The following is a 21,717-nucleotide window of genomic DNA, read 5'->3' as shown; positions in this document are numbered from 1 at the left end:
AGAAACCACTACGTTCTTGAAGGCCTGGTGCTCAAGAGCCACACGTCACTGCTCGCATTAGCAGTCCAATCTTTCTTAATCCGCCAGTTTTACACAAAGCCGAGGGATACGATTAAATCGATGGGCCGAAAGCTGCCATGTTGTACGCGGGCCACATGAAACCACTTCGGGGGCCGCATCCAGCCCCCTGTGCCTTGTGTTTGACACGTCTGTGCTACAAGGAGGAGATTTTCCTCATCATTGGGTGAACACAAGATGGTGCTGTGAGCAAGAACAAAAGAAAGGCAGTACCCTAGCCGTTTGCAGTCACAGAAAGAGGTCTGGCATCTCCAGAAGGATATGTGTGTCAAGGGAAGTGCGTTACAATCCACCCTCACGATGGTCCTCCCTTTGAAAATTTATATGTGGCTTCCGGGGACCGGGGGGGGGGGAAGAGGTGGGGAGGATTGTTGAATCCCAAGAGAGATAAAATGCCAAAGAAGAGCGCTATCTGTGCCAATTAAGCAGTGGTTCACCGCACTAAGGCCATCGTGCTAACTTAATTAGCACTTGCTAACCACTTCGATCTGCTAGAAATCTCTGTCCTACTTTTTGCTGGACCCCCAAATCAGGGGAGGCCAGAAAAGAGTAGCTTTGGGACCAAAAGGAGGGACTTCTTCTTAAGGGCAAATAAATCCTTCTCTTTCCATCCATTCCATACCTTACAAAGAGCTGCCGAGGCAAAGCTCTGCTTAGCTCTTTGTCCGGGATGGAGCTCCATTGAAGGCGAGTTCTCACAGAGAAAGGAGCTTTATGGAGTAGCTTGTGGTTAGTCCGCCTTCAGAACATGTCTGCTTCGCCAGAGTAGATCCCAGGGATCTCTACAATGCTACCCGGTGGGGATTCAAATTCAGTCTGGAAGTGGGAGGTAGAAGTTCAGAGGAAGAGGCCCTTGGGCTTTCGGTTCTTCCAATTCCAAAATCGTAATCTTCTCAATAGGAACATTTACTGGGGAAGCCATCTCAGGAGGCTACTGGTCTCCAGCTCCCCTGGATCTACCTTCTGGAATCAGAAATGGTTTCTCCAAAGACTGATCCCTTTCTGTAATGGTCCTGTTAAGGCAGTGTTTCTCAACCTTGACAATTTGAAGGCATGTGGACTTCAACTCCCAGAATTCCACAGCCAGCATTGCTGGCTGTGGGATTCTGGGAGTTCAAGTCCACATGCCTTAAAATGGTCAAGGTTGAGAAACACTGTGTTAAGGTGAAATGGGACCTGACAAAATACTAGTTCTTGGGAGTTTCAGAGTCCACTCCTTACTCTTTAGGTCACTGGTTCTCCACCTGTGGGTCGGGACCCCATTTGGGGTCGAACGACCATTTCACAGGGGTCGCCAAACAACGCAGTCCGCCATTTTTCACCCCCTTTTCCTTAGCTGTGCTACTCCCTTTTATTCTATTGGCTTTTGAAAGCCAATAGAATAGACTCTCTTGAATAGAGTCTAATTCTATTGGCTTTCAAAAGCCATTAGGAATTGTCCAAGCTGTCTCTGCCCTGCTGAGCCCGCCAAAAGTCCCCTTCTGCAAACGGTGCTGCACCAGTTGAGTAGTCCTCGACTTACGACTGGTTGAGTAGTCCTCGGCTTACGACCAGTTGGGGGTCGCGGCATTAAAAAGGTTGAGAACCACTGCTTTAGGCAGTCACTTCTACAACCACTGTTCAACAAGTTGCAGCTTTTGGGGCTTCTCTTTGGGGAGCTGGGGTGGACACCTAGTTCAGGCTAGCCTTCCAGAGGGACTCCTTGGAAGGCAGGTTGAGGGACGTCTCCGGCTAACTGTTCCCAGGAGAAAAAGAGCTTTAGGTCCAACTCCAAAAATGAAATCCTTGCAGAGATAGGGAAACGATGACACCGCTCTCCCTACCCCGCTGGTTTCCATGGCTTCCGTTGTGTTGGAAGAGGCCACTGAGTCAAGCTCCTGCTTTGTGAACGAAACAAAGGTAACAGACGCATTAAGGGATGACAAAAGATGCTGAAGGTCTTAATTGCACGGATTCTAGTCCCACCGCTGTTCTGCACTCACTGGAAATGTGTCCTAAACTAAATCTTTTATTTTATTTTTTTTAAAAGGAGGGGGATGATAGCATTTCTCTACGATTAAGGGCCTTTAAAAGAGAAGGTCAACACTGTCCTTCCACAGAGCCTCGTCTTAGGAATGCTAATGAGAAGGGGAGCAAATCGTTCCAAAACAGGGCTCTCCGTAATTTATTTTGGAGGACCTTGTTTCTGGTCACGATTAGTTCCTCAGACATTAGACTCAAAGGTCTTCTTTGCTGCTCTTCAGACTTCACTGGAAATGCTAAGGGATGGGTGGGAACAAACCCATCAGCAATGATGACCTCCAGAGTCCATCTCAATTCTACAATCCTTGGCCTTCCCAATGCCCGCGTGCTCCAAGCTTCAACCGCCCAGACGAATCAATAAAATCTTAGCTGCCCAAAATAAGGAAGGGACGAGGTCAGGACAAGGGTTAGAAAGTGGTCTTTCAGGAACAGCCAGGAAGCTTCACACAACGGACTTCAAAACTACATCAATAGTTCAAAACCGCCAGAAGAGGCAGCAGAAGACATATAGTGTGAATGAAAAAGACGCTGTGGGAGGGGGACTGTTAATTAAATAATTTACAAGGCTAAAAGACGGTTGAAGAAAAAAAAAAGACTGCTGTTGAGAATTATATAGCCTATTAGATGAACTGGAATGTACTAGGATAAAATTGGGGGTAAAGAGAAAGTGCTCCGTATGGCACAAAGTCCAAGCAGCTATTTTGGAATGCCTAAAAAGGAATATTCCGAAAGAGTAAGAGATCCTTCCTTCCTTCCTTCCTTCCTTCCTTCCTTCCTTCCTTCCTTCCTTCCTTCCTTCCTTCCTTCCTTCCTTCCTTCCTCCTTCCTTCCTTTCCTTCCTTCCTCCTTCCTTTTCTTCCTTCCTTCTTCCTTTCCTTCCTTCCTTTCTTCCTTCCTCCTTCCTTCCTCCCTCCCTCCTTTCCTTTCTTCCTTCCTCCCTCCCTCCTTCCTTCCTCCCTCCCTCCTTTCCTTTCTTCCTTCCTCCCTCCCTCCTTCCTTCCTTCCTCCCTCCTTTCCTTCCTTCCTCCCTCCCTCCCTTCCTCCCTCCCTCCTTCCTTCCTTCCTTTCCTTCCTTTGACTGGGACTGACTTTCTTTAGCTACACAGTAGACCAGATCGCTGTTTCCTTCGCTTCCTTCAAAGCAAGGAAGAGGCATCCGTGCAACAACTTTCTACACCCAGTAACCATCAACCATTCAGGGAACGATCACACAAAGGGCACACAGCTCTGGTTTTTCCACACGGGAAACCATCTTCAATTTGAATTTTTTAAGATCCATTTTGGCTTAGGAGAGCTGCAAGCAGAGGGCAGGTCATGCCATCGGAGCAGGCAAGGTCGACATTTTCACCTGTTTTTCTCCCCATTTTGGGAGGCTCGGGATTTATTATTAGTAGTATTTTTTTACAACCCCCAATATTTCAAAGCTCCAGCGCTGAAGAGAGAAGTGTAATAAAAAGCTGACCCGGGGCAAATGAGAATATATCCTAACTCTTCACATGGGCCTTGGTTATTAGAGAGGTGCTGAGGCGTAAAGAAAGGGAAATGAGGTGGATACGTGACAGTCTCGGTGTAGTGGGCGAATCCTGGATTTGCCTGTGTGGGTGCAAAAAAATGCAGGGAACGAGGAAGCAGGCGCTTGTTGACTTGGCAACTAGCAATGGCAAGTCAAAAGCCTTTGGGTTAGTATCCAGCCTTTCCTTCATTGTTCAAGTGCCACTCTTCTCCTGTATCTGCAGACACGTTACAGATGTCTTCACTCTCGAATCCAGAGCACAGCCTCCCCCCCCCTCAAAAAAAATCACCTCTACCTCCCTTTTCTTCCTTCCTCCTTCGGCCTGCCCACCTGACTTCCGAACTGTTTTTAATTTCTGCCTGCTTGAAACTAGGTCCACCCACTTACACCCTTTTTCGGAGCTTTTCCAGTAGGAGGTGTGAAAGCAACAGTCTAGATCCTGGAAAATATATATATCTGTAAATAAAGAAAAAAGCCAGTGTGTGTGTGTGTGTGTTGGTGGATTGACTAACGAGCAGATTTCTTTTTGAGGGGGTGGTCAAGTTCCCACCAGCAACCGTTTGATTTGCTGTGAGGTCACATAAAAGCTAAAATAAGGCTGGTTATTCAACATTCCAGAGGGGACCACCCCCTTCCGGTTAATGATGTATTTAGAAAATAGAGAGAGCTACCCACTCGGTCTGGGTGATGAGCAGATTACAAAGAATCAAAACCCAAAATTAATAACAATAGCTCTTCCAACGCTCTGGCAAACGGCAATCGGTCAAACAAGCCTCTTGATGGGTTCCATCCCATCAAGAGCTGGCCAACCAGGTCTTCGTGGCCTTGGGGAAGAGTGTCAAAGTGGGGGCCAGTCTAAGCTCCCTGGGATGATGCTCTAAAGGGAAGGAGCCACCACAGAGAAGGCCCTTCTGAGTCCTTAGGAGAGAGGACTCACCACATTCTCTGCCTCCCTGCTCTGGTGGGTCCCGTGGATGACACTGGGGAGAGACGGTCCTTCGGATCAGAGGCCCCCAATCTTTTGACCAGTTTCATGGGGAGAGGTTTTTCTGCGGACCGGAGGGTGCGTGGTTTTGTGTGCTGCTTGCATCCCACAGACAGGGCTTTGCTTGTTTGGGCGGACCATTTGCTGGCATGCTGCGGTCTGGTAACAGTCCACAGACTGTTGGGGACCCCTGCTTCAGATAACCTGCCTCCCGTGGTTTAAAACTAGTTCAAACAGACCATGTTTCTCTATCCTGCCTCAGATCACCTCTGTTTGTGTTGGATTGAGAGCCTCTCTCCTTGCCCAATTACCTAACTCCCATTGTACCAGGAATGGCATAGCCATTATTCTAACCTCCGTGGTTAAAAGGCAGATTAAGATACTAACCAAAGCAGGAGGCAAGCTGTGGGCTGTCCACCTAATGATAAAAATTTGCAGCATGATGGTGCGGTTGCGAGTGTGCGTATTTTCCCCCAGAGGTTCATCTTCCATAGTACAAGCTAATTAGACCCATAACTAAAAGACGAAGCTGTTGAAACGGTGCAGGCTCTCCAAAAATGCTACACCTGTTTTCCAGGTGAGATTCTCGGCACCCAACTGTGTTGATCCTTATGCCCAATTTCTTTACTAATTAAAGTAAAATCCAGGAAGCCATTTCAACAAGAAGCAAGTGGATTTCGGCACGCGAAACTTCAAAAACCTGTCCAGTTCCCATTTCCTTGGAATCTCTCCTCCACAGGCTTTCCATGGTTCAAAAGAAGTCAAAATAGGACAGCTGATGGAAAGAGAGCTGGGCTACATCAGTATACGGTAAGTGTAGTAAGACCACACCCAGAAAGGAGGCATCCAGTTTTGGTCACCACATTACAAAGAAGATGTTGAGACTTTAGAAAAAGCGCAGAGGAGAGCCAGTGAGATGATCAAAGACCCGGAGACCAAAACATGCAAAGAACGGTTACAGAATTTCGGTATGCAGAAAAGAAGGAATAGGGGAGACATGATAGCAGCCTTCCAGCATCTGAGGGGCTGCCGCAAAGAAGAGGGGGGGGGGGGTTGACTTATTTTCCAAAGCACCAGAGGGCAGGACAAGAAACAATGGATGGAAACTAATCACGGAGACAAGCAAGCTGGAATTAAGGAGAAACACTCTGACAGCGAGAACCGCTTTCCTGCAGACGTTGTGGGTACTTCACCTCTGGAGGTTTTTAAGAAGAGACTGGGCAGCCACTTGTCTGAAATGGTCGAGGGTCTCCTGCTTGAGCAGGGGGCTGGACTAGAAGACCTCCGAGGTCCCTTCCAGCTCTATTCTGACAGTGTTGACAAGCTCTTGGAGAAATCAACAGGAGCCCAGATTCAGCACCATGGAGAGCGACAACAGCCCAGACCCAATTGACCTGATTCTATAGTCCTGCTGCAGGAGACCTCTAGGTCAGTGGTTCTCAACCCTTTTAATGCCGCGACCCCCCAACCAGTCGTAAGTCGAGGACTACTCAACCAGTCGTAAGTCGAGGACTACTCAACTGGTGCAGCACCGTATGCAGAATGGGACTTTTGGCGGGCTCAGCAGGACAGAGACAGCCTGGACAATTCCTATTGGCTTTGGAAAGCCAATAGAATTAGACTCTATTCAAGAGAGTCTATTCTATCGGCTTTCCAAAGCCAATAGAATAAAAGGGAGGAGCACAGCTAAGGAAAAGGGGGGGAAAATGGCGGACTGCGTTGTTTGGCCACCCCCGTGAAATGGTCCTTCGATCCCAAATGGGGTCCCGACCCACAGGTTGAGAACCACTGCTCTAGGTGCTCCCCAAAACAGACCTTACCTATTTATTTCAGGGCCAGTACCCTGTGCTTGACTGGTTCTAGGTGCTATAAGCAGAAATCAAACCAAGTTGGCTTACCCATTTTGCAAGCTACTGGGTATCCCTAAACCCGTTCACCCCCCCCTCCCTCTGATAGGGGAAGTTACGGTCTTTTGAGTAGATTGAACAATAGACTTTGAACTTGGTCCTTGCGCATGCTTCCTCCGGACAAGGAGAGGCATATTCACACTCGCCAAAATGTACCTGTGCGAGTGCTCGCACCACTTCCTTCCTCTGAAGTGGCCAGGGAATCATTACAGCGTCTCTAATTTTCTGCCAGAGGACTATGTATTTTGTCGTTCTCCTCGCGCAACTCTGGGGGGTGGGGTGGGTGGGGAAAATGCTCGATGCTGCCAGCTGAAGTGTTTATTTTTAAGATGCCTCTTGGCACTTGCTTTTATTTTTACATGCTGCCTCTCCCTATCTTCTCCCCTCGCCAATTATCGACTTCGCAGCATAGGCCGAGGTGGAGGATAAACAACTTTTGAGATGTGAGATGGAGGAGGAAGAGGAGGGAGACTATTCTATTCCATTACCTTCCACTCCATTCTTCATTTTTCTATTCTATTCTGTTCTGTTCTATTCTATATTCTATTCTATTCTATTTCTATTCTATTCTATTCTATTTCTATTTTATTTCTATTTTATTCTATTTTATTTCTATTCTATTGTATTCTATTTCTATTCTATTCTATATTCTATCCTATCCTATTCTTTTCCATTCCATTTTCTATTCTATTTCTATTCTATTCCATTCTATTTCTATTTTATTTCTATTCTATTCTATTCTATTCTATTCTATTCTATTCTATTCTATTCTATTCTATTCTATTCTATATTCTATCCTATTCTATTCCATTCCATTCCATTTTCTATTCTATTTCTATTCTATTCTATTCTATTCTATTCTATTCTATTCTATTCTATTCTATTCTATTTCTATTCTATTCTATATTCTATCCTATCTATTCTATTCCATTCCATTTTCTATTCTATTTCTATTCTATTCTATTCTATTTCTATTTTATTTCTATTCTATTCTATTTCTATTTTATTTCTATTCTATTCTATTCTATTCTATTCTATTTCTATTCTATTCTATATTCTATCCTATCCTATTCTTTTCCATTCCATTTTCTATTCTATTTCTATTCTATTCTATTCTATTTCTATTTTATTTCTATTCTATTCTATTCTATATTCTATCCTATTCTATTCCATTCCATTCCATTTTCTATTCTATTCTATTCTATTCTATTCTATTCTATTCTATTCTATTCTATTCTATTCTATTCTATTCTATTTCTATTCTATTCTATATTCTATCCTATCTATTCTATTCCATTCCATTTTCTATTCTATTTCTATTTCTATTCTATTCTATTTCTATTTCTATTTTATTTCTATTCTATTCTATTCTATTCTATTCTATTCTATAGTCTATATTCTATCCTATCCTATTCTATTCCATTCCATTCCATTTTCTATTCTATTTCTATTCTATTTCTATTCTATTCTATTCTATTCTATTCTATTCTATTCTATTCTATTCTATATTCTATTCTATTCTATTCTATATTCTATTCTATTTCTATTCTATTCCATTCCATTTCTATTGCTGAGTGAGATATTTGTTAAGTGAGTTTTGCACCATTTTACAGCTTTTCTTTCCACAACTGTTAAGTTAGTGACACGGCCATCAACGGAATTTGGCTTCCCCATTGCCTTTGCTTTTTAGAAGGTCAGAAAAAGGGGATCACGTAACCTCCGGGACACTGCAACCATCCTAAAAATGAGTCAGTGGCCAAGGGTCCGAATGTTGATCACGTGACCAAGGGGCGGCTGCAACACAGTCCTTTTTCTTTGAATGCTGTTGTAACTTTGAATGGCCACTACATGAAATGTTGTAAGTTGAGGACTACCCTTGTACTTCCACGGACACTTCTGAAAAGCCCATGCGATGGGTCCAGCCCCTCAACCCACCTCAGCTAGCATCAACATGGACTAACGGCAGCCGCGCTCTTATTACTAAGTTTTCGCACATCTCCCAGAGCTACTGCGATGGGGTTGCTTGCGCCAGAAATAAATCTCAAATGCAAAGAAATTGCAAGTCAGAGGCAGAGGTAGAGTTGGGTGTCTTGTGTAGACCGGGCACAGCCTCCACCCCCTTCCTCATCCCTTCTTATTAACTGCCTTTTTTTCTCTTCCCTCGCTGTCCCCTGCTGGCCACCAGCCTCCTCTTCCTCAGCCCGCCGGTCTCGTTCCCCCGTCAAGAGGAGACACAGAGCAGGAACGCCAAGGAAGAGATCAGCAGTGGGCCTGGCTGGATGGGAACTGTGTGTAGCCAGCAACTCGAAGGGGTGGGGAGAAGAAGAAGAAGCAGCAGCAGCAGCAGCAGCAAAGGATTGGATGCCTGCAGGAGAATTCAGTGTAGCTGCCTTTAAACGGCCACACGCTGCACCGCGGTCAGAGCCGGCTCAGAACAGGGGAAGGAACCATCCACTCTGGCAGGCAGCCTTCCCGCGTCTGGACAGCACAAAACATCACAAAACAGAAGGAGGGGGAAATGACAAGTTCAAGGATTGAACTTTGCCAAAAGACAATCAGCTGACAGGGAGGACAATCAAAGTGGAACAGCTTGCCATCAGAAATCGTGGGCGATCCATCACTGGAGGTTTTTAAGAAGAGACTGGACAGCCACCTGTCTGAGACGGTGTAGGTTCTCCTGCTTGAGCAGGGGGCTGGGCTAGAAGACCTCCAAGGTCCCTTCCAGCTCTATTTTATTCTATTCTATTCTATTCTGTTCTGTTCTGTTCTGTTCTATTCTATTCTGTAATTCTATTCTTTTCTTTTCTATTCTACTCTGTAATTCTATTCTATTCTATTCTATTCTGTATTTCTATTCTATTCTATTCTGTAATTCTATTTTTTTCTTTTCTATTCTACTCTGTAACTCTATTATTCCTATTCTATTCTATTCTATTCTATTCTATTCTATTCTATTCTATTCTATTCTATTCTATTCCATTCTGTAATTCTATTTTTTTCTTTTCTATTCTACTCTGTAATTCTATTATTCCTATTCTATTCTATTCTATTCTATTCTATTCTATTCTATTCTATTCTATTCTATTCTATTCTATTCTATTCTATACATGGACCCAGTGCAATCTGCCCTGGAGACTTGAAGAGTGCTGAAGGAGGACTGGTGTGGTGTGGAACTTCAGGAAAATTGGGCATTTAGCATCCAGCCCACCAGGTGGAATCGGAGGATGGCACACGTGCCCGTCTCCTTTCCTTACAAATTTCACACCGGCCAGCTCTTTTTGGACCAAGAACTCCAGTAGGCAAACCTGGAGAACTGTCTGCCTGCTGGAAAAGTTCATCCGCCTTTTGGAAGGTCTTCTCCATCTCATCCCATTCCATGTGAGGATCCCTGAAGGACATGTAAGAACATCCTTCTCAGACTGCTTCCAAGCCCACCTCCATCCAGTCTCCTGTTTCCCGGAAGTGGCGACCACTTTGGGAAATCCCACCTCCGCCACTATCTCCTCACCTAACTGGGAAGACTGAGCAGGGGTCTCCATTTCGGAGGACAGGAAAAGGAAGAGGAATTAAGGCAAAGGGGAACTGGACGAAGGGAAGGGGAAAAGGGGACACCTGGTCTGATCTTCCTGAAGATGTCTGATCAGGAGATTGATGACTATGAAGGGGACAACTTCTCTGACACTTCGCACACCATCCAAACTCTCCCACCTTACAACATGGAGGACCAGCTCCTGCCCATGGAGCGTCGCAGCACCTGTGGCTGTTGGGTGTGGACTTGCCTGGTGGGGGCAATGAACTTTTTTGCTTTTCTCCTGAACTTCCTTCTGATGGCTGCCATCTTTCTGGTGGTCCTTTTGCCCGCCATAGTCGTGGTCTATTTTGGATTCCAGTGTCACTCCCGGGTAAGTATTATACAGCCAATTGAACTTTCTGTTCAGGAAGCTCCCAAACAGAGGAGGGTGTAAGACTTGTCTAGTGGATAGGAGAGGCTTGTCCTCTGTCCATTCTCAGAGGCATTGTCTGTCTTCAGTTAAATCATCATATGTGCTAGATTGGATGGTCCTGTGCTTCATCCCATTGAACGCTGATGCATTTATTATTAGGTTTATCTTCTGCCTTTCATCCATGACCTCAAGGAGATGTGCACAGTACTTCCTTCTCCTATTTTTCAACACAAGGAATGATGAGGTAGGTTGAGCTGAGAGAGTGATAGTCTAAAGTCAGCTAGGAAGCTTCATAGCTAAGGGGCAGAACTGAAGTTACTCAGTCCTTGCCCAACCCCTTAATTATTCTGCTCTCCTAGGATATGTGTTCATTCATTGGATGACAAGCATCATAAGGTAGCTTCAATAGAACCGATGTGTCATGCTCATTCTGCTAAATGGGACTTGACCCATAAAGTCCTATCCAAATGGCACTGTCACCTGTAGTCTTACTTCCATGTATACCCAAGTTGACCCTTGTTAAGGAAAGCGGGGTAGAGGCCAGCCAACATGCTCCCTTGAGTATGAAGAGTCCCTTTGTTAAGATTCATTTCATTGTGAAGAGAAAGAATAATGATGGTTGACATACCGTTGATGGGGCATGACGCTATTACAGAGAACGATAATTGTCATGTGCAACTATTATTCCTTGCTATAATCTTTACTCCTTTAATCTTTGTGAGACTTCTCTTCTGAGAGGATACTTAATATATGAGTGCTAATGTGTGTATTTGGACAATCATATATGAATGTGCAAATACTCTTCTTAAATAGAAGTCAGATTTGAGCAAGGATCTTAGTCTTAAGATCCTTAGACTAAGATCCTAAGACTAAGATCCTTAGACTAAGATCCTTAGATTTAGTCTTTGGAGGTTATCTGGACCTCAAAGTATTAACCCAGTGAGCAAAGTCTCCTCCTGTTCTCAACTGCTTGTTCCTTCTCTGAATAACCCGTTACAAAAAGTAACAGGTTGAAGATTATTAAAGGGAGAACCAACCTAGAACAGAGGAGAAACTTCCTGACAGTAAGAACAATTAACCAACGGAACAGCTGGCCATCAGCAGTTGTGGGTGCCCCATCACTGGAGATTTTTAAGAAGGGATTGTACAGCAAATTGTCTGGAATGGTAGAGGGTCTCCTGTTTGGGCAGGGGGTTGGACTAGAAGACTTCCAAGGTCCCTTCCAATCCTGTTATTCTATGCTCTATGGATACAAAAGTACTCTCTGTAAAAATCCAGGTTGCTCTCCTTCAGCCTGCACGGAAGGGAAATGCATCTGTTGGAAAGCTCGTAGCTACCAGATATTAATACCCCCAGAGAGGGACGGATGGAGCTTACAGCATCTGTTTCCCAATTTTCCAACTATGAGGTATCTAGCATTTTTAGCAAGCATAGCCGTCACCATATCTTGGCAGCATCCTATCCCAGTTAAGAGGATGAGAAACAGGGCAGTGTACATTAATCTTGAAAAGAGTCCATGGCTTTTTCTGTTCATTGACTTTCCAAATGTTTTCGGCACATGCAGTGGGATCGGTTTCAATCTGCTAAGTAGCTGGGTACTCACAACGTAGTCATCTAAGCAAAGGTAGGGGTAACTTGTAATTCAGCACATGATGAGAAAATAGGCTTTAGTTTCTTCTCTTCTGACCTGGCCTCTCACCTCCAATCACACGGGCTTCCTTTGCACGGACACTGGAGACTATGTGAAGTTAGCAACTGTAAAAGCTGCAGCGTGGGAAGGATTCCAGAAACTTCGGGCTCATGTCCAATTATTGTGAAAAGTGGATAAACACTAGGAAGTGCCAGGGTTTGGTTCGGAGGTGGTCGGCCGGTTTGGTTTAGCTATCCAGGAAAATGTGATCAGCCCAGCAACTTTGAGATTGTCAGGGGCAAAAATTCAGTCCCGAAGAAAAGAGGGCAAAAATATCGTGTAGCCTGAAGACCATTTAGGAGCTTCGAAGAGTCATTTTGCCCGCCCATCTTGTTCAACGCAGACATTGCAAAGCAAGATGTAAAACTGTTTTCCTCACCTGAAGCTATAATTACACTCTAAGTCTATTTAGAGTAGAAACATGACTTCTGGCAATTTTAGGGATAAATCTGTGCAGGATTTTTTTTTTCCCCCTTTCCTTTTTTTCTTCTCGGCTTCTTGGTTTACCTCATTCCTCTTCTCTGGGATGCTTCCCAGTCTAGCCAACAGCTGTGGGGTCTCCCGTTCAAGTGACTTTCTTTAAAGTCCTCTAGCAAATAAGGTTTCAGAGACGGGTGTCATCTGCTCAAGAATTCTAAGTGTCTGGATATTTTTCTCCCAAGAATTAGTTGACATCTGCTTCTTTGCCATCTCTGTTCTTTCACTCTGGTGTTAACCTCCTGGAATCTTAAGAAATATGTATACTCTGTAAATGAATAAATAAACATTGCCTGCTTTGGGCTAACCTCCAGCTTAATACCCCTATCTGCAAATGAGAAGGAATGAAAACAAGGACGATGGAATGAGAATCCACCAAAGAACAAGAAGCACAAGGATCCAGGAGAAAAGTTGAACTTATACACAAATCATTTTGTGTCCCCTCAAGGCCTCTTGTCACTCAAAAAGCTTCCACTAATGTATTACGTGAGTCAGTTCTGGCTAAACTGGACTGTAAGAACAGTCTGCCTGTATTGCTAAGAAAAAACAGGTTTATGTTATCAGTTTTGGGGAAGGAAAACAGAGCAGGAAGAGCAGAGAGGAATTCAAATTATTGCACTATGCATCTCTCTAAAAAAATACACACAGATCTAAATTTCCTTTTCAGTAATTACGAAACCTCTGGCACAATCGAAATAAATTCCAGATCTTCAGTGAGAGCAACTTTATCTCCAGCCTTGGCTCCTCAGAATTTTCATTTAATTGTTAACAGTATTTCTTTTCGTGGCATGCTCCTCTTTTTTCTTCCATCCTCCCCTCCTGTATTTGTATTTGCCGGCACAGACTGAATTCCATTTAATGTCTTTTTAATTAAGGGTGCCCCCCCCCGCCCGCCTGCCGCAGTCAGTCTCCAGGATTTGTGTGCTAAATTAAAGATAGAAAAAAGTCCCAAAAAAAAAACCCAAGAGGAATAAAAATTTCTGAATCAATATTATCCATGACTTCAGCGTGGAGATTTGGGCTCAAGACAGTCCCGAGCAACCTCCAATTCATTCCGATTGACAAACTCATTTTGTTCTTATTAAGTATTCTGCAGTGCGCATGCCATTAGGGACAAATGTACTCAAAACGCATTTCATCTGGCCTCTCTCCTTTGGATGCCTAGGACGTTTGAGCTTTATCCATCCTGCTTGCAGAGATTTCGCCATTCCCCCCCCCCCCCAAAAAAAAGGCTTTTCCTGAATCAGGAATTTGGAAAAGTGCCGTGGGGACGATCAGGAAGGGCACCGGAAAAAAACCTAGGAGAGATGGGAAAATGTGCTTTGGATCTCTGAGGCTGAATCACACTGAGGAGGATATGGCCCTGAGCCATATAGGGCTTTAAAGGTAATAACCAACACCTTGAATTGGACCCGGAGACCAATAGGCAACCAGTGCAGCTCACGGAGGATAGGTGTAACGTGGGTGTATCGAGGAGCACCCACTATCACTCGCGCGGCTGCATTCTGGACCAACTGTAGTCTCCGAATACTTTTCAAAGGTAGCCCCGTGTAGAGCGCGTTGCAGTAGTCCAGATTGATTGATTGAAGAGCAGGAGCCCCGGTGGAAGTGCAAACCAGCTTAATTAAAGGGGGCTATTAAAATACTGAATCAATCCTGGGTAGTGGCTTTGTTCTCTAAATGACCTCTCTGGAATCAATGGCAACCCTGATTTGAGATGATTAGCAAATGGAGCCTATCCTATCTACCCAACCCCAACCCCCAGGAGATGCCATATGGTTATTTTCCTTTCTGTAGTTGCAAGCAGATCATCAAAGAAGTAAATGACACCTTTGGGTATTCAAGGGGATTGTTAGCTAATGGCTCCCCAGAATCTGTCAGCTTTTGCCAGCCGTTCCCGCACAGCAGCAGGGACGGGATGGAACCAGGCACTGAATATTGGTCATGTTATGCAAGCAGGACATTCTCTGGGAAGTCATTCAGCCGTCCCTGGCAGATGGGACACAGGGGAATGCAAAGCCCAGGCACGCTCACTTCCCCCTTACTCAGCTTACGGTTCCTTGGCCAACTGTGTTTGCCCACATATGCTAGAACTCCCAGTTACTTTTAGCAGACAGTTGGAAGGTGAAAGAGACCCTTCCAGGATGGGGATGTTCCTCCTGGTGCTGTGGAACTACAACTCCCAGCATCATCCCTCTTCCCAAGGGCCATTCCTACGTCAGCCCTATACAGATGTTTTTACAGAATAACAGAGCTGGAAGAGACCTCGGAGGTCTTCTAGTCTAGCCCGCTGCTCAAACAGAAGACCTTATGCCATTCTGGACAATTCCTGTCCAATCCCTTCTTAAAAGTCCAGTGATGGGACACCCACAATTTCCGGGGGCAAGTTGTTCCACTGGTTAATTCTTCTGCCAGGAAATTTCTCCTTAGTTCTAAGTTGCTTTTCTCCTGGATTCGTTTCCATCTGTTGCTTCCTGTCCTGCCTTCAGGTGCTTTGGAGAAAACATTGATCCCCCCCCCCTCTTCTTTGTGGCGGCCCCTCAAATATTGGAACACTGCCATCACGTCATCCCTACTCCTTCTTATCACTAGACTTGGCAAACTCCATTCCTGCAACTGTTCATCGTAAGGTTTAGCCTCCAGTCCCCTAATCATCTTTGTTTCTCTTCTCTGCACTCTTTCTAGAGTCTCAATATCGTTTTTCTATCTTGGTGACCAGAACTGGACACAGTATTCCAAGTGTGGTCAATCCAATCCAGTCCCAAGGAATGAGTAGCCAGGTTCTGCTACAAAGCAGCCACAGCCAACTCAGTTTGAAGTCCCTTTTCTTCCTCAAACGGCCAAATAATATATCTGTGCTGTTCCTTATCGGCTCACCTCTGAGCAAATAGATTCAATTGATTTTCCAGCTGTCACCAAAACCCCTTGCCTCGGTTTGCTCATGGACAAGAATGGATTGAAGAATCCCAAGGGTGTAAATCTTCAGAGGCTCCTGTTTCTTAAGAGCAACAGGCTGCCCCCAGTCCTTAAGGAAAAAGGCATTGGGAAACTTCGGAAGCAGCTGATGATTTAATTTGCCCGGTTCTCTCTCTTTCCACCACCTCGCATCCCTGCAGAAATTAGTGCAGACACTTCCTTCGTGTGGGCAGGCGTTCAGCACATCTCCCTGGAGTTGTTTATGACTATTTATTACCCCATGTTAAAGAACAACCGAACTCTCCTGCGCTTTATAGGCCCTAATTACCTGCCATAAGACTGCAGGAAATTCCCACCATTTTATCACAGTTCTAAAAACTGCTGTGAGAAGATAATTGCAGAAGCAAAGCAATAGAAGCAACAAACATTGCTAAATATTGCTAAATACCGTTGGCACAGTTGAAATCTTACGCCAAAGGTATTTCTTCCCTCCTGCTCTTCCCCTTTCCAGCTACCTAAAGTGGCAGCCATGACATCCTGTGGCAGTGAGTTCCACTGTTGAATCACATGTAAACTCATTGCCACCGGGAAGATGAAGGGCAGAGTGTGGGTCTGCAGGGTGGGTTCTCCACAGGGAAAGCAAGCTTGCTGTATGCATTTCACATTATTTGTGTCCTTAGCAAAGCAATAGCCATCCTATCAAAGTCAAACTATAAGTCTCCTTAACACAAATCCAGACTTTTTGACTGCTGACAGATATCAAAATATCTGCTTTGCCATCTGGGCCTGATAACTACAGCTACTAAATTCGTCTCGTGTCAATACGCACCGCTGACCTTCTTTCCTGCAAGATGGATCTCCTTTGGCCTGGAACACCTCTCTCTCTGGCTGCTGGAGATTTTATTCTTCGCAAGCCGTACTTCTTCTGTGTCCAATATCCCTCCTGAAAAGCATCAAGGGGGGGGGGAAATGAAATTTAATGCCCTGCTTTTTTCCATTAACTCAAGGGTTTCACATTTCTTTTGCCCTTTCATACTATCCCTTCCCCAAAAGATGATAAAAATTTGAATCGAAGGCACACGTCTTAGGTACAGAGGTAGAAACAGAAAGAACGCCTCTCGCTGGAGGTGAGAGAAATAAATTGCACCTTGACATAACAGGGAATATTGAAAAGGTGAAATGGCTCGCCGCGTTTATACCCTGATGGCTTGGGCACATGGATTATTATTTATCCCTGATCTAGCATCTAGGTATCTATAGAAAGCTGAAAAATCAGGGGCTTACCCTCAAAAGGTAGAAAATATATTACGTGTAATCAAAAGGTTCGTATCGCTCAAAACGAACAATGGCTCAAACCAGGTAGGACTTTACAGGTGGCTGCCAACACCTTGAATTAAGCCAAAGCACCTCACACAATGGACAGGTTATTTTACTAAGCCAACTAACATGGATCAGTAAGCAAGCAGGCTGAAAGAGAAACGTTGGGGCAAAGATACCATCACAGTGCAGTGCCAGGGGCTGTGCAGTGCACTGTTTCAATGTGGTTCAACGCTCCGACAGAATCTGAAGCCTCCCACTTTGCAGCAACGCCCCCCCCCCAGTGTTTCATTCTGATTTCCCCCCCACACACACACACACACCTCTTTTCGCTCTCCTGTTTTTCTTTCGGCAACGCAAAAATCAATTGCCATCAAATGGGCATCTTAACATGACAGAGAGTGGATTGGATTGGACTGGAACTATCCATAAATGTAAATAAAATTGAATCAAGATTGCTTTTACTAGGGCTCCCCGAGGCCTCGGCATAGGCTTTCATCTTAGAAAACACGATTCCAGCCTCGAACGGTGGAAGAAAATCAATCTGGACCGGTTTTTCTATAGATCGATTCGATGTGCGCGTCAAGATAAATATACATTCCCTCCGGATGTAGGATCAGAAAAGCTAAAATTTTGGGGTGGGGGTGGATCACCATTGGCTCTGAAGCTCCTCATCTCCAGCCAGACTGCTTTGGGATCCACAGGGTGGGAAAATAGGTCGTAAGCCGAGGACTATCTGTGTTTTATTTTGAATTATTTCTGGCTCACTTAGGGTGCGCTGGCGTGATGCTGACAGCCACCCCAATCCCCCGGGCGAGCCTTAGAGACAGAGAATCTTTTTGACGAAGGCTCCGCCATTTTGGAAGAGGCCTCCGTAGTTCATCTCCATAAGCTCTAGCTGTTTCCCGGACTAGCAAGCCATTCGTTTAAATTAATTTCATTTTATCGGCAGAAGCTTTTAATTAAAGATTTGACTTGCCGCGTGTTCTGAGTTCTCAACCAGGACGTGTGGATTTCACCTCCCCAGAATGCCAACATGGCCATTGCCAAAAATAATCCTCCTCCCCCTCCTCCTCATCATCATCTCAAAATGCTAAGCAGGATCAAAATGTTAGTTGCTGGTATTTGATTGGGAAACTAGCAGGGCAAGCCACAGCTCTAGATGTGTTTTGGGGAGAAAGGTAACAGCAAAGCACTTTGGCATCAAAATGAACTCAAGGCATCCTTGGCCTCAGAGAGTACAAATCCTGGATAGGAATTCAGCCGGAGGGCTGAGCTTCTCCTTAGAGCAGTGGTTCTCAACCTTTTTAATGCCGCGACCCCCAACCGGTCGTAAGTCGAGGACTACTCAACCGGTCGTAAGTCGCAGACTACTCAACCGGGGCAGCACCGTTTGCAGAACGGGACTTTTGGCGGGCTCAGCAGGGCAGAGACAGCCTGGACAATTCCTATGGGCTTTGGAAAGCCAATAGACTCTATTCAAGAGAGTCTATTCTATTGGCTTTCAAAAGCCAATAGAATAAAAGGGAGTAGCACAGCTAAGGAAAAGGGGGGGGGGGAAATGGCAGACTGCGTTTTTTTGGCGATCCCCGTGAAATGGTCGTTCGACCCCAAATGGGGTCCCGACCCAAGGGTTGAGAACCACTGCATTAGAGGGAGAAGAAGGCTGCGGGATCAATCCTGCCACCTCCAGGGACAACTGTGGGTCTTCTGAGTCCATGAGAGTCACGGGGCAGCTCCGAAGCATCGCCCTGTGCAATCCAGAGTAATCCATACCTCCCTGTCTTTCGGTACGGAAAGGACAGATCCCTCTCCCAAGATCCTTGGGGGAATGACCGCCTCCAGGAATCCCACCCACCCACCCACCCACCACCCAACTCGCTTCCTCTGCCCTCTGCAGGTGCTCCACTCGACCGCCTACTACTGCCAAACCATCCTGGACGACAACAGCTCTTCGGCCTTGATCATCCTCGGCTTCGTCATCATGTCTCCCCTCATCGTGGTCTCCATGGCCCTCTACTGCAGCCTGGCCCGCCGCCTGCACCTCTTCCTCTGCTTCCAGCCGTGCGCCCGGGCCGTGTACAAAGGCGTGAAGTGGCGGTGGTACGAAGAAGGGGGGCTGTGCGGGTGTGTGAAGGAGTGGAACCACCACGTCAAGGCGTGGGTCTGAGCTGGGCCTCCTAGCCTCCGTGCAGTTCGGTTGTTTTCAGTGGGGGCACCAAGGAAGAGCTGTGACAGTAACCCACCACCACTGTTCCCCCCCCCCCCGCAGGCTCCTCGTGCTAAGGAGCTAAAGGCCTCCCTGGATTTCAAGGCAATTTACAGATAATCCCATCGGGGTGTGCCTGTATTTGTTGTTGTGGGCTGCACAAGGAGCGGGGTCGAAGCAGGGGTGGGTGGGACTAGAGCCCCCGAGTGGGTGGCACTCCTTTCCCACCTAATTCACTTAACTGGTTCGTGTTACGACCTCAAGTCTCTGGTTTGGTTTTTCCTGCAACTTCACCTCCTTTCGTGATTCACAATTTCTGGTGGGTTTATGGGTCAATATGTGCCGTAAACCCAGGGAATGGGATTAATTCGGGATGAGGTAGGAGGTCCCCTGGTTGCAACAATCTTCAGTCTCACGCCCTCGTTTGCAGGTTGATGATCGGTCCTTCCTTTCCATGTGTTTTTGAAACTGAGAGGTAGTTAGTTACCTCTTAAAATGTAGAACGTCAAGCAGCAGTCAGGAGACACGTTGAGGTCTCTAACCCAGCGGTTCTCAACCTGTGGGTCGGGACCCCATTTGGGGTCGAACGACCATTTCACGGGGGTCACCAAACAAGGCTGTCCACCATTTTTTTCCCCTTTTCTTTGGCCATGCCCCTGGCAGCCAGTGATGTATAAGTGGTTGGGGGGCACCACAACATGGGGAACTGTATTATGGGGTCACGGCATTAGAAAGGTTGAGAACCACTGCTCTAAAGGCTCCCTCAAATGGAAAATAACCCAAGGAGGCTCAGTTCCTTCGTTCGTTGAAAAATATCTGGGAACTTGGCCCTTTGTCTGCTTTAACTGTAGGTGAGTACCCCAGTTCAGGAACAAAAGATTCTCTGGCTCATTTTATTTTCTGCGAAAGCAATGCCCTTCTGATTTGAAAAAAAAAAAAAAGAAGAAGAAGAAGGCCATGATATCAGAAAGGGGAGATTGCATCATTCTGGGCTCCACCTATGGTTCTGGTTAAGGCACAAAAAAAAACCTCTGCCCCTAAGAACAGCATGTGGGAGGAGGGGGGAAAGAGAGTCAGGCCCCCTTTTTTTCGATGTAGGCTTTGATCCAAAGCGAGCTTTCGAGTTTTTATTCCGATGAGCAAGATTTGCCTCGCCTTCGCGCCCTCCGGCAGCTGCAACAGCTTCCGTGCTTCGCTGTGTAGTGTGCTGAGGCCACAGCTGGCTCCAAAGCAAACTTGTTTTCGTGGCTTCCAGCGGATTTGATGTGCAGCCCCTGAATGCAGCAAAAAGACTGGCGCAGCGGGTGCAGGAAAGGCCACCTCTGCGCTCCCAGAGCTTGTAAGCGCATCGCGATTCAGGCTCCGCAGTTGCGTTTCAAAGGGTTTCCACGAGGTCTGGTTGAAACGAGGCGAAATGTTTCTTGAATCACCGAGCCAGCTGTATTTTTGCCCAACCATCCAGCTGTGTCCCAACCGATGTCTCGTGGCTATTCTTAAAATGGGAACGGGGTGCAATTGATAGTATTTCCGAAAGAGGTAATTGTTGGGAGAAAGAGATACATCCAATGGTGGGATTCAGCCAGTTTGCACCAGTTCGGCAGAACCGGTAGCTAAACTTTTGCTGACTTCAGAGAACCGGCTGAATGCACACTGCTTCTGGAAATCCAGTGGAGGCCTCCCAGGCCTAGAACGGCCCACCGGAAGTGCATGGATGCCACTTCCGGGAGTCCGTTCTAGGCCTCAGAGGCCCAGGCCTGCATCCAATACGAGAACCGGTTGTTCAGGTATTTGAATCCCACCACTGGATACATCCTGTTAATGCACTGACTGTGAGCTCCTCGGAGTGGTGTTTCTGGCTACGCTTCTTCCCGTCCTGTGTAACTCTTCCAGCTGCTGTTGTGCATCAATGTTTTGGAGACACTACAGACGATGCCCGATGCTCTTCCACTCTCTAGCTAGACATTAAAGGTTCTTTTAAAATATTCATGTCCACCGTCTTGGTCCTTCTTCTGCCTTGCAGTAATTGTGCTTTCTGAACTGCTTAACGTTCCTGGAGGGAATGTGCCACACCTTGCAAATGTTTTGTGAATGGCCACTGTCAACGCAATCTTTATCACTGCCTCCAACATTCAGCATTTCATTGACTTAACAGCATTTAACTACATTTTTCACCGTCTACCTCCTTAAGTGCCTTCTTTCTCTCTGTCCTGGTTATAATTGTTCTGCTATTCATCTACTGAATTTGGGGAAAATTGGAAATACACGCAGTCCTCGGCTTACAACGGTTCGTTTCGTGACCATTCGAACTCACAACAGCGCTGAAAAAAAGCGACTTTATGATCATTTTTCACACTTACGACCATGATCATGTGATCAAAATTCAGTGACTAGGTAACTGACCCACATTTATGACGGTCGCAGTGTCCCCCGGGGTTGCGTGATTCCCCCTTTGGGGGCCTTGTGACAAGCAAAGTCAACGGGGGAAGCCGGCTTCACTTAACAACTGCAGTGACTGACTTAACAGCCGTGGCCAGAAAATCTGTAAAATGAGACAAAAGCTCACTTAACAAATGTCTCACTTAGCAACAGAAACTTTGGGCTCAATCGTGGTCGTAAGTCGAGGACCACCTGGGCACCTGTTTCCATCTGAGCCTCCAAA

General features: G+C 45.9%; 2 protein-coding genes across 2 annotated transcripts in view; one reads left to right on the top strand and one right to left on the bottom strand.

Annotated features, from left to right (window-relative positions):
* The window catches only part of ANKRD65 (ankyrin repeat domain 65), a 31,361-nt gene that overhangs the window by 6,569 nt on the left and 3,075 nt on the right, over nt 1–21,717 (bottom strand). Inside the window, 1 exon segment of the mRNA XM_039367256.1 lies at nt 16,362–16,475. The gene's annotated coding sequence lies outside the window, so the exon portion shown is untranslated.
* Nucleotides 9,532–20,739, top strand: TMEM88B (transmembrane protein 88B). Its single transcript, XM_039367276.1, has 2 exons — nt 9,532–10,407; nt 18,750–20,739. The coding sequence occupies exons 1-2, from the start codon at nt 10,138–10,140 to the stop codon at nt 19,017–19,019; spliced, it is 540 nt and encodes a 179-aa protein (XP_039223210.1). The 5' UTR covers nt 9,532–10,137; the 3' UTR covers nt 19,020–20,739.

Source organism: Crotalus tigris, unplaced genomic scaffold (genome assembly GCF_016545835.1).
Source record: "Crotalus tigris isolate CLP2741 ecotype Arizona unplaced genomic scaffold, ASM1654583v1 scf7180000020588.15403103151:6194809, whole genome shotgun sequence".
NCBI lineage: Eukaryota > Metazoa > Chordata > Lepidosauria > Squamata > Viperidae > Crotalus > Crotalus tigris.
The sequence above is the reverse complement of the archived record's forward strand: the minus strand, read 5'-3'. Positions and strand labels throughout refer to the sequence as shown.